Here is a 13374-nt window from a genome sequence, read left to right as displayed (position 1 = left end):
ACACACCACATCTATCATGCAATCTTCGCTTGCGGGTCTCACGAACAAAGGCATTCTGAGTTTCTTAACCTCGCCTTAGTTTCTGTCAAGACGTCTAGCGTCTTGCACATGAGCCGAATGACCTTGACTCATCTTCAGTCGTGGGCAGTTGGTCAGAAGTGTTGGCATGACGTATGCAAGACGTGCTAAAGGTGTGGGACAAGGGAGCGCTGCTGGACTGACGACCATTCGGCACGTTTCCTCCTCTTCCCCACCGGGCCCAATGCTCTCAAGGCCCTTCACTCCCTCCTCACCTTTCCGGTGAACATAGAACTGTACAGCTACTTCTACACCGAGGTAGCTCATGTCTACGACTCCGCCTGCGGTTACGCGTGTCTCTCTTCCCATTGTTCTTCTTCTCCTATACCTATTCTATTCCTCCCTATCGGCACGCCGGCAGTGGTGGTGGTGACAACTCACCAGTCACAGACTCGTGCATTTTCCTTTCCGTTTTCTGTTCATCCCCTTACTTAATTACGTCGTGAACGGTGATTTGCAGCGGTCGGACGGGGCCGCCAAGCCGCTTACGACGACCGGCCTCTGTACACTTTCTGCACGAATCGCGAGCTGTCTGTGCCCGCCTTTCTTCCGCGGGCGGATGCTGGGCTTTCGGAGGCACTCGATGCGGCCGCGAGCCCTGTTCGACCACTGCACAACAGCGATGCGCCCGGTATGTAGCTTCAGGCGTGGTCTCTTGATATATGAGTACATTCCTTTTTTTAGATGATTCCAGGAGAGATGTAGGCTTTGTGAAGTGCGTGGCGAGAGACCCTTAGTGGAAAGGGCTAGAGGCCAGACAACTTTCAGGAGTTTAACCCGTTCCCATAAGGTGAAGAACTGATACATAAAACGGGCTACTGCGCACAAAAAGACACGGACAAGAAGGTAACACAACAAGCGCAGACTCGCGACTAACTTTATTCGAAAAACTTTATTTGAAGAACTGACCGTAACATCCGTGAAGGATCCACTTTGCGACAGGTCTACATTTATGATTAGACCACACGCGGCCCTTTACATGGAACGCCAAAATTTGGGCCTCTAGTTTATGTAGCACGCTCCTTGACAAGTGCAGCCGAGAAATGAGCTTCTATGCGCTTAACTCAAGACGCACACAGGGCAGAACGACCTGTATGAGCTAACAAACCACGGCACGCATTATCGATCCGCCGCTTCGGTCTTACCAGAATGCGATTTTCATAGGCTACCATATTCATCACTCTCCTGCCCTAATTATTCATAATAACGCACTACTTCTGAAAACAGCAAACTTCTGTGTCCCGTCGCTTTCACTCTGCCCCCTTCCGCTATCCCGCTTTTCCTGCCTAGAGCGCATCGCTTTCCTCGGACTAGCTACATGACGTCTTGCCGCTGAGAGCCAAGAAGATGACATCTTAATTGTCGACTCACTTAGGTGCAGCGCACCACGTTTTTATTTTTTTCCTGTGTTTCACGATACGATTGGGACGCCGTTCATTCCTTAGAACGGAGAATAAAATCCTGTACTTTTTATGAACTTCCACTGGGTAGGACCATTGAGATCTTTGCAAAAGTGATGAGAGCCCTACGCCACGTGGCTCATTAACCTATTCGTGGTGTCAGCTTTTGCTTCATCTCATGGTCGTTTGTGTACTCTGTGCTAAGCCTTTCTTGATTTCAGTGGTTCTGTTTGTTTCCCATTTGAAATGCAGAAAACATTTGGCGCAGCGTACTCTGACCTGCGCCATCAATGAGCTTTTCATTTTTTTAATGTGAAGCTTTACGTAGATTGTGCCAGATTTCAGGGCCATCAGGGCATTCTTCAGCGCTCCCGGGTATACAGAAATTGCTGTGCAGTTTGTACAAGTACCATAAACGCTACCACTTTGGCAACGTGTACTTGACGACGCAGCCCGAAAAAGTGCGGTACGGATGCGTACTGCCTCTGTGGAGCAAGAAGTATGACCAATTTGAAAAAAGGGCTGTTAATGTCCTTCTGAAAAATCGGTTCAGGACACCAGTCTTAACTAAGGCTATACGAGTAAGGCTATACGAACTGCGGTTCTACCCAGCGAAACAATAAATAAGCACCACTCACACGCTATACACATGCAAGTATACATCAAGACACACAAATTAAGACATAGTGGTTCACCCGCCGCGGTGGCTCAGTGGTTACGGCGCTCGGCTGCTGACCCGAAAGACGCGGGTTCGATCCCGGCCGCGGCGGCCGAATTTCGACGAAGGTGAAATTCTAGAGGCCCGTGTGCTGTGCGATGTCAGTGCACGTTAAAGAACCCCAGGTGGTCGAAATTTCCGGAGCCCTTCACTACGGCGTCCCTCATAGCCTTAATTGATTCGAGACGTTAAACCGCAATAAACCAAACATATTGGTTCAGGACACCTGTTGTGTCTAAGTCTATACTAGTTTATACACAGCAGAAATCTTTACAATTCGGTGTAGGCTCAAAAAGAAAGCTAGTTCGGCAAGCTGACGGGTGTTCTTAGTCGGATTCAGAAACGCAGCAAGGGCAGATACAGAGGAAGGCGACAATGCGGAAAGCCTTGTGCTCGACGTCTTGATCTTTGTATCAACTGCTTCGTCTTCTCTGGTCACTTGTGCAAGTGTTTGGTATTCCATTGCATAGCAACTGCATTGCATAGCATAGCAAGTATTCCATTGCATAGCAGATTCTAAGGTGACGGTTGGTGCGGGAGATATCGTTACGTGAAATCCACTCGCGTGTTGTTGGATAAGCGTCTAACTACCCTCTCCCCCGTGAGGAGTGCTAACGGAGTGTGACAAACTGAATTTTCGTCCGCAGGAGTCGGCACTTCCCCTGCAGTGCCTCAGTCTGCATTGACGAGTAACAACAGTTCGCAGACAGCTGTTAGCGGTGAGTAAACAAGAGCGGCCATTGCATTGTTTCAAACGTGGACTGCACACACACCCGCGGCGGGCTTAAGCAGTTATGAGTGGAAACCAGCTCCGCGCAGTGTCGAAGAATTTAGTTTTCGATAAGCTAGAAAAAAAAAATTATCTCCTCTATATTTAGAAATAACAGCTCAACGTAGAAGGTGGACAGTAAAATAGGCAGCACACACCACTGCTTACTGTCTGCTCCCTGGTACTTCACTGCTCGTGCTTTATGTTGGACGGCTATTTATAGTTTTCTGATTTATCATCTTGTCAATGTCAGCGCTATGTATTCCCCATGGACGCCGCTCTAAAACGCGGTTTCAGTGCGCGTTAAAGCTGATTCATTAGAGACTATTAGAACAGCGGAAACGTACTACCGTAGACGTATACCTGTTTAGCGGTCACCTTCGGCGCAAGCGCCGTGGTATGTTTAGGGCTAAGTAGAGCCACTTCGAATGCGCGGCCAACGTCCGGTAAACCTGTACACGTCTCCGCTAGTAGATCTCGGCTATGCTGCACCCTCCATTACGACGTTTCGAAGATCTGAAATGTGCGCGGAAGAAAGCCCCTTCCTCTTGACCACCATTTATCTCCACAAAAATACGCAGAAAATGAGACTAGGTAGTCTGGTAACTTAGTGCACATTCACTCTTCGGGCCATAGCTGTTATCACCCGTGCTCAGTGAGGGACGCCATCGATGACTGCTGGTAAGTAATGTCGCCATCATTCGGTGTGAACGATCCGCTTTATGTATATTTACTCGGTTTGTTTAGTTGTTTAACCACCGGTACCGTTTAAATCACGTTATTTACATTTGGCACCAAAACGGCCCTACGAGTGACGTCAAGCTTGCCGTGGTTAAACAGCGCGCCATAGAACACAGTCCCGAAGACACCCTGATGCCCTTCGTTACGTTTGAGTCGCGCATTACTGCTGCTCAGTGTACGCGGGAATGAAGAGGAAGTTTTAAATGTGGAGAAAATATATTTTTAGCGCACCGAAAATTGGCACGTGCCTCGCTCAACCTTTCTACACGCAAAGCTGACAACAGTAGACTTCGTTTTTGCTCGTCTCACCCTATGGATGGTTTAGTAAACACAGGATTAATGCTGGTCAGTTCCTTATACACAAAAAATGTATGTAAACAAGCGCACACATATGCTAACAAAATACTAAAGGGGCAGATTACGGAAAACATACAAATGATGCTATCATTTTGACCTCCTGTTTACGTGCATATTGGCGTTTTCGGCCGATAGACTGCTCTTGTACCCAATTTATCGAACAACCTTCCATAAATTCACCTGCTTGTAAAGCATAAGTTCAGAATTTTGAATAAAAAAAAAACTGTCGCTGTCGCTAATACTGAGTTGTGCTATTTTAAATGGGGGGGGGGGGGGGGCACATTTATTCTTGATGAATTCTATATTTTCCCACAATGTTCCATACTTTCTGCTTCACTACTGGGAGCTTCCGGCGTTTTGTGTTTTCAGTTTTCGCTTCGGAATCTGCTAATCTAGGCGCATTGTTTCATGATCCTGGCTATTCCTGAAAGAGCAAAATATTTTCACTTTTATACCGATGAGGCTTTCTGATATTACTCCATTTACTCACCAACGTAAATATAGACACTCCGGCCCCAGCTAGACTTTCATTTCCACCATTTTCTAATTGTACCTTTCAGAGGTTTGCCGCGAATAGTCAACCCCCCCTGCCTTGTTTGGATAGTGGCATGCTAAGTCCTGCAATAGTTCGCGATAAATATTGCTGGATGGGCACTTGCCCAATAACCAAAAGGCAACTTGCGGAAAATAGCGCGATGTGCGAAATGTATGGGTAAATATGCTGGAAATATAACGAACTACACTGTTGGAAAGAGGAATTAAAGAAACAGAAGCGCGCACTCGATGCGATAGATTGAATGATTTAAGTCCTTTAGTTTGTGGAGAATGGCACAAGACCGATTTGGGGTAAATGGGAGCCACATGTAGGTCCGAGTCATTGTATTGTCCATTTTGCTAGGGATGAACCCGATCACACGAACTTTATTCAGCATCCCTACACCAACCTGCATGCTCAGGCCGCTTTGGCTCCCATATGCAGCAAACAGGGGCTGTGTGTCGGCATCCGTGAGCAGCGCCGTACGGTGTACTCTGTGTGCTAGAGGGACTGTGTGGCCGTTTGTCCTGTTTAAATGCAGTGCATGGCCACAGTAAATGGGTGAGTTCCGCGTGGCAGTGGAGCCCGCAGTGCTAACATGTAACCACGGTGATGCCGGGCCGTCATGTCTCGTCACTTTGTCTGAGCACATGGGGTATATGCTGAATCATGCAACAAAAGATGCTATGTCTACTGCTATGCTATGTTTACTGAATAATTTACTGCACATGCTACCATGATTCACTGGTTATTACACGGCAAACGTAGCCACACCTGCTGGCTGAACCTTTGTTAATATCTTCAGCTGTCTATATGTGTGCTTTTTATTCAAGTTCCTATTTTTCTTTTTTTGCCTTCAGGGGGTCGAGCTCTTGCAGGTGACGGAAGCAACGGTAAATCCTTTTGTCAACTTCGCTGAAGCCCTACGTAGTGCTTCTCGTCACTATTAGTATGCCACTTGCCTCGCTGAGCTCAACGAAGCCTGGAAAAAGCGAACACATAAAAGTGAAATGCTCTGTTCGAGGTCATGATACAAAATACAGTAAACTTGTGAGCGTGGAATCAGTTGTAAGATCTTAAAATTGTGTGGAAAATGTTCCAGATTCTGAAAAACATAGTTTTGGAGCATTCTCTATGCTCCGAACTGACCCTCACACGTACGGGACCATTACACAGCCTCATTGTTTATCTAATTCGCAGTGCTTTGTGCTCTCCCTCTGGACCCTGTAATATCGCCCTTCTTGTTTTCTTCTATTGCTTTAAGCGCCAAATATAATTAGGAGGTGAAAGTAGCGAGGAAGGAGACATAAAATGTAGCGTGGGCAACAGCGGACCTTAGATCACACTCACTTTCATACGACTTCAACAGGGGTTTTTCAGCGCCTTTGACTGAGAGGCTTGAAAATCAGTTGTACTCTATAATAAAACCGGGGCTTTCTCTAGATTTAAGACGGTTGTATTTCCAAAGCTTTAAAGGGGGCTAGTTGGTCCAGCATCTTATCATAGTGGTGCGCTAACTATATAATAGAGGGACCACACAAAACGACAAGCGCCTTGTCGTCTTGTGTCGTCCCTTCTGTAATGTAATTAGGGCACCCCTATTCTAAGTTGTATTTCCACTGCCGTTTTACACTGGCGTACGAATTTTTTGTCCGGCATGCAGTACAAGTTAATATACATTTGGATTCCACACATGCAGAAAACTTGGCACCAATCGGTGCACACTCCGTGGTTGAAGAGAGAAAGGTGCTGTCAGTGGTAGAGTTCATTGTGCGCTACAAATGCTGCTATGAGTCAACTTTTTACATAATTTTTCGCATTCTGGACCCCCTCTGCCAAACATTGACTACATCCATGACCCGATGACTTTATGACTGATTATGCCACTAATACTGCGGTCAGTGCCTGTAGAATAGTGAGGCTGGGAGCATGGAAATAGTTACCGTCGCTCGCTCATTGCGGGAACGATAAGCTGCGAGCTAGGTGCTCGGATTTCCAACTTATGTGTTGTAGTTGCGGCAACCGTAACTCGTCCGGCACTAAACCGCTCGCGGCTGGTGGTTCACCGGCTTTCACGATGGCTTGCATGCTCCTGCCCTTGTGCTTCTGCCTGAATAGCCTCGTTGCAGCAACAGGCACATAGCGCTGTGGTGTCAGAGATACGTGGCGCAAGAGGTGTGAAAAGTTGCGCGTTTTATTTCTCTGTGCAGGGGACACCAACGGCACGCACAGCGAAGGCGAGTAATGCTTCCTTTGTGCTGCACGTAGCATATCAGGCATCTTAAACGTGTGTATAGAGTAGGGTCTACATGTCTTCCCAGCGGTATCAAGTGACTTGCCGTCTTTTTGACTTACAAGCCAAGAGAGGTACACGCTTGCTAACACAGCCTAAAGATCTAGGCTTGCTAGCAAGAGTTGCGAGTTTGTAACCGGCTAAAAATAATTGCAGTGTTTATGTTCCCAATCAGCATAGCCGGTGTTTATGCCACTTCGCTTTGTGGTATTAGACATAGTAAAAGGAGCTCTGCTACCCAGTATGTCCTCTAGGTGCAGTTCGGCTTTTACGACGAATGTTAACTGGCAATTCACAGCCCTAAGAAAACTGAGGGGTGCCTAAAAGTACCTGAAGGCACACTCATCGACAGCGAACTAAGCAAAAGATAGCCTACGATGCCGTAATGTGGATAGGTGAGAAGGCCTGGTTCGTAAGCACTGTTCCTTTGAGATGCGTATGATACCGGGGAGCTATAGCGTTAATTGAAGAACAGGTTAGTTTGCATTTCACGTGCTCACCTTTCTCAGTCCTTGCTGCATAGTTCGCCGTTCACTTTGTGGGTAGAAGAGAAAACTCGGTAAATGGTAAATGGTAGAATTTACCCACCAAGGGTACCTAGTGCCCGATCAGGAAGACAGATAGTTACCACCTACTGAAACTTTTGCATGACCTGCTGTTTGCGTTTGCTCTACTTAGAGCAGGTAGACATGTGCAATCCCGCATGTATGAATGCGCGGCTGAGTGATCATTGGCGCATGTCTGAAGGCTGGAGCAAGCCTAATGAAGTGGCAGTTTAGGCGTGTTGATGGCACATTACATACAAAATAACTCAACAGCCCATAACGTCAAGAAAGAAAAAAAACCATATGAGCGCTAGTGTGTCTTCTTTCTTTCTCGTGCTTATATTCCGCTGCTCTATTTTTGTGTCTGGAGGAAGTGTTGGGTTGATCTTTGGGGAGATGGGGATATTTGTGCCTCACTAAGCATGGACGCAGAGTTAGTTAAGGGAAATGGCTTAACTTACACCAAGTAAGCAATAAATAGGGAAGCATGCCAACTCTAGACACATGAAGCCCATTTTTTCTTTCATTTACTATAATCCCTAACCTAAAGTGTCCGATATATCCAGATGGAGTTCCCGTCCTGAAGCGGAGCCCTCAGCTACCGAACAACGATAATGGTAAGCGAAGAAACACGGCTGGCATCAGGCAGAAGTTTAACTTATAGCGCTTTGAATGAAGGACATCTTAACTGCCCCAGAGAAGCAGAAAGTGAAAGAAAGCGTGCAGTGCAATGCTGCAGTGCGCTTGTGAGGCAGGTGTGTGATGAAGTCCTATATTTCGTCTTCAAGACTCCTTTCCTACTTTCACCTCCACCGTATGCCATCATTCAACTCCATTTGATATTATGGTGCTCAGCTGCTCACCCAAAAAACGCGGTTTCGATCCCTGGCACGGCACTCGAATTTCAATGGATGCGAAATGTTAGATGCCTTTGTACTGTGTGATGCCAGTGCAGGTTAATGAACCCCAGGTGGTCGAAATTTTCCGGAGCACTTCACTACCACGTCCTTCATAACCTGAGTCGCTTTGGGATGTTACACCTTGTAAGCCATACCTCCAAATGCGCACCTTGACACCAACTTTTGGTGTGGGTCTCAGAGGCTACCATTCATCGCTAAAGGGGTGGGAACCCGTCCTCTTCGGTAAAGATACCCCGAGTTTGAAACGACGAGCGGGAAGATTTTTAAATCAAATTTTCTCTACAAGAAGTGCGTCTTTTTCTGCCGATCATGTGTCAGCTTTGCCAGAAATAGCTAATGAACCAATTTTCACTGTGAACAATAATTGCACAGAATTACCTTCAGTGTCCCTCTACCCTCCTTTGCTTATATGTTTAAGTACGCCGCTATTGTTGTGTTGCGTGCCCTATAATGAATTTCAACGAACTGGCCCATGTAGCAGCTGCAGCTATTTCTCGCTTTGCGCAGGCGCCACGAGAATGAACTGGACAATTCTAATCATGCAGTGTCACGACCTAGGTCTCCGACATAGCTTACGTTCACAGATCTATCCTGACTGAGCACATCTTTTAAAGTTCCCTCCGCCTGGATAAAAGGTGTTTTACTTGAAAGTCAGCAACTTCATCGACTGACAAGGTCTTCACAGAGTGAAAACAAAAGGATGGAAAGGAGGTGAAGTCAGGTTATTCCATGTAGCCTGCGTACTTTTAACGCGAGAGCGTTATTAACCCCATGTCGAAAACATTTTGCTGCGTCGGCGTTGGCGAACGTTTTAAGCCTTGCAGCCGGAGCTACCGATGCGAACAGCTTCGGCAAGCTAGGTGGGCCACCTCGGTCATGTGACCTTGTGGCGTCTTCACAACCTGCAAACCGAAATGCGGGCAAACTGACCACCGTAACACGTGGCAGTTAAATTGATTAGTTGCGAGAGGTAGCTCGGGAAGAGCAACCTTAGTGTCACAAGCCCCATTGGTGGCAGCACGGGCCATCGCAAGTCAGTGCTAGGAGTGGTATGAGGACTCCCAGCGATCTATGAATGTAACGCCCAGAGTTGGCAATTCCACATATATGGGTAATGTACCCAATTCAATTTCACATATATGGGTAATTAAGCCACTAACGCTATTGCGTTATAGCCCTAAAGGGCGGAGCCTAGGTGTCCCCTTTAGTTTTTCAACTCGAAAGCATTAAATTAAGGCAACACTTGTTGTTGGGCTAGTTGGTAATACATACTTCTGAAGGAACCAGCGCACAAAACACAACGGACAAGAAAAAGGTGGTACACGACGGACAGCAGCGCTCCTGTCCGTCGTGTACCACCTTTTTCTTGTCCGTTGTGTTTTGTGCGCTGGTTCCTTCAGAAGCATTAAATTAAGGCCCCATTACCACGAAAATCTGGCGCCAGCGCCACCGTCGACGTTGTCGGAGTTGCAAGCGAGCAATCACAAGCATGACTCTGGCAGGTGGCGCCCAGAGAGCAACCTAGGATGCAGGTGGCCCACCTAGGTCATGTGACCATGCTGCGTCCTCCCAACCTGCCCACCGGATAGTGAGCAAACTGCATGCCCACCATCGAAGGTGACAAATAAAGATTGGTCGCGAAGATAAACCTGAGCCGCACAACGCCCACCGCTGGGAACACCTGCCATCCCAAGGTAGTGGCACGAAGAGCTGCACCACTGCGCCAAGAGGGGTATGAAAACTCCCAGGAATCAGTGAATGTAAAGCAGACAATGACCTTCTCCATATATGGCAAATTAACCCATTACTCTGTCGCGTCATATCCTTAGTGTCCGCTCCAATTTTTTTTTTCAGCATCACTCCTCAGATCAATGAAGTGTGTGGCGGCAGGTCACTTCGAAGCAGTCAGAGCGCTCGCTTCGTTCGATGAAAACGAGATTTACGGTGCTACAATACGCGTTGGTGAAAGAGCGCAGTCCCGTGGCCTGTTCATATTTCGCGGCATATTTCTAAATATGACATGGAAAGGAGTTTTTAGGAGTCGTAACAAACTTAACCAGCTGCTTCTTAACTCCCATTCGTCATTTGCTTAAAGCGCTGGGACGTAACATGAATATCGGAATGTTTGAGTGAATAATGCCGGCTAATTAACTAAGTGCGCTGAATTTTAAAGCGCTGAGTAGTGCATGGCACGAAACCAAGTAATTTAGTTTCGTTTCACGTAGCTGCTGTGTGCCACTTTTTATTATGGTCTTTACCTAAAACTGCGTTCAGCCCCTTTTACACGGGGAGTAAACATCTGCTCGAGAGCGCAACTTAGACTGATCAGCTTTGCTACCTTCTCTTCAGTGTTTAGCCTGACGCGTTTTTTGGTCACACACATTTTCCTTCTCCGTTACAGAATCATCGCCGCATTCGAGTCCCGAGGAGGCCGGAGTCGTTCCAGAAGCCGAGGACACGAAAGGAGCAGGAACAACCGGGCCAGAGAAACTGCCCAGTGGTGAAGGGGCTTCATTTGGTCAGTTCACAACACGGCTCGTTTATATACTTCTTCAAAGCGCTTAAGCTGCGGCTGTATACACTTGACAGGGCCTTCAGCGCAGCGGATTGTTTTAGCAGATTAGATATCAGGCACATAGCCAGGAATTTTTTTCGACAAGGGCCAAAAGTAACTCCTTCTGGCTGTCGGGGAGAGGGGGGGGGGTAACACTTGCAGTTTGGTGAGCGCTACCAAAATAACAGGCGGACAGGGGGAGAGGGGGTTGAACTTTTTTTTTCGTGGGGTGAGGCAGGCGGGCCCCCCTCGGGCCCCTCATTTTATACGTTGCTGTTAGGTATGTACAATGTGCACAAATCAATCCTTCTTTACCTTCGGTGATAGGACATTTGCACGCATAGTTCAACGGCCGTACCACAACTTCCGGTTAAGCAGCACTGTCTAATGGGAGAAATTTGATCAGAACAGAATAGACCAGAATTGAAAGCACTTATTTGCATCGCTTTTATGACGCAATAAATTTAGTACTGGTTTTTTAAGTGAGTAATAAAAGAGCAGTTAGAATCCGCGTAATGGAAATAAAGCTCATTGTTCTTTTTCCATCAAGGACTAACAGCACGCAAATCAGTCTTCCCTGGGTATGTGTTACATTTTAGGCGGCATTTTCAGACGCATCTGAGCTGAAATACCCGGTTAAAAAGTTCTCAAACGAGCAAGAAGGCTAACCGGTAACTTTGGGTATTGAACAGCTGAGAGTGCGGAATTGTGCCACTTGCATTTCTTGATGTTTATGCGTGAAGTCAGAAGCAAGGCCACTTGCGTTTTTTTTAGTTTGTTTAGATGATGTCTTTTATCTATACATTCATGTTTTTCTTCCACCCTGTATTTGTTGTTTTTGCACCCGTTTTATTTATTACATAATGAATTTTAATGCGGCAATCAGCGCTCATTTGTCATGTCTCATTTTAAAGTCTGTATAAATGAGATATGAATATATATCATGCTGCCTTGCTCACAAACCCCATGCCAAGTTATGTCCTCAAATACTAGTAGGGGAGCACCTTGATGTAAAAGAAAAACGAGTGTTGCGGGAAACGCAAGTTAGCCATCGTTAAATATATGGTCATATAGTCCATTGCCTTTCGCGCTTCAGTTCAATGTTATTACCTCAGCACGTGAAATGTTAAAAATTCACATACTAAATTAATATATACATAGATGAATGTATTGCTACACCCTTCTAGTTAGATTAAATACCGAAGTGTCGGTGCTCTCTTCTTCACTCGATGGATGATGTCGCTTTAAGAACTGTAAAAAAAGGCACTCACGCAGAAGCCTCAAGCGTTCGATCGCATCGTCCAAACAGCTCACATATTATCAAGGAGGTTTTTTGTTCAAACATATGCGTATGCATGATAGCAGAGGTTTTGAACGAGAAGTTTTTATTGTGTGGTTGCTGAAAGCAGCGTTAAATGTACCCCCTAAAAACTTCAAGCTTAGTATTTCTTTCAAACTCAAAAATAAAATCCTCGTATATCACGCATTGATGCATTAACGGATCTGTTCTCTTCCAAGGAGAACACGAATTGTCTAACAAGGCGTGGCAGTTAGCGATTGGTCCCGAGATGTTGCTCGGGAAGAGCATTCTGGGACTCACAAGCGACACCGACGGCAGCACCTGCCGTCGCACAGCAGTGGCGCATCTCTTAACCGCCAAAGCACTGGGCCAGGAGTTGGATAAGTTCTCCCAGCGATCAATGAATCTAGAGTCCAGAATTACCATTTCCGAATGTCCTATGGGTATTAACCGATTAAAGCACGGTGGCGTCATACACTTAAGCAGGAGCTTATGTGCACCCTTGAGTTCACTTTCGAGCACCACTCCTCAGACCACTCAAGTGCATGGCGGCCCTTCACTTCGAAGCAGTCAGCGCGCTCGCTTTGTTCGATGAAAACAAGGGTTACGGTAATACAACACGCGTTGGTGCAAGAGCGCTGTCCCGTGGCCTGTTCAAAAATTACCGACGATTACGTTACTTCCTAATGCGAAATTTGAGCGCAGCAAATGAGCTGTTTCACCTTTTCGATAGATTGAGGCAAAGAAATCGAGCAACACATGTATGCGCTATCAAAGAATTTTTTTTTATTTTTCAGACGTATTTCTTTAACAAAGACTCCACTAACAGTTCTTGACAGTCATGAAGGAAGCTTTGTGGTCGGAGAAATAGACTGATGTATGTTCGACTTGGTACACCAATGCTTGATTCTCAAAGACGAGATCTATACAAGTGCCTCGCGAGGTTGTCACAGCCGTGGGACGCGTTACGAGCGAGAGGAACGGGATGTTCTCCCGCATAAGTGTTAGGAAATTGCTGTTTGTCTTTATGTCAACATTAAAGTCCCCCACTACTAACATCGGTGTGGATCGATGGACGGTTAATGCGAGTTGCAGGAAGTGCACGACGTCTTTCGTGAGTGCGGTAGGGGCGAAGTAGGCAGCTACTACCAGCAAGCCGTTGGG

At 46.5% G+C, this 13374-nt stretch overlaps 1 protein-coding gene across 1 annotated transcript in view; it reads left to right on the top strand.

The window, feature by feature from the left end:
• Nucleotides 1-13374, top strand: part of LOC149362303 (uncharacterized) — a 72018-nt gene that overhangs the window by 47031 nt on the left and 11613 nt on the right. The window contains exons 12-16 of the mRNA XM_089569689.1: nt 2844-2915; nt 5459-5491; nt 6809-6835; nt 8003-8053; nt 10758-10856. Coding sequence (XP_089425815.1) covers nt 2844-2915; nt 5459-5491; nt 6809-6835; nt 8003-8053; nt 10758-10856 — 282 coding nt within the window. The remainder of the gene's footprint in view (nt 1-2843; nt 2916-5458; nt 5492-6808; nt 6836-8002; nt 8054-10757; nt 10857-13374) is intronic.

Source organism: Amblyomma mixtum, chromosome 2, assembly GCF_055824585.1.
Source record: "Amblyomma mixtum isolate Tamu chromosome 2, ASM5582458v1, whole genome shotgun sequence".
Taxonomy (NCBI): Eukaryota; Metazoa; Arthropoda; class Arachnida; order Ixodida; family Ixodidae; genus Amblyomma; species Amblyomma mixtum.
The sequence above is the reverse complement of the archived record's forward strand: the minus strand, read 5'-3'. Positions and strand labels throughout refer to the sequence as shown.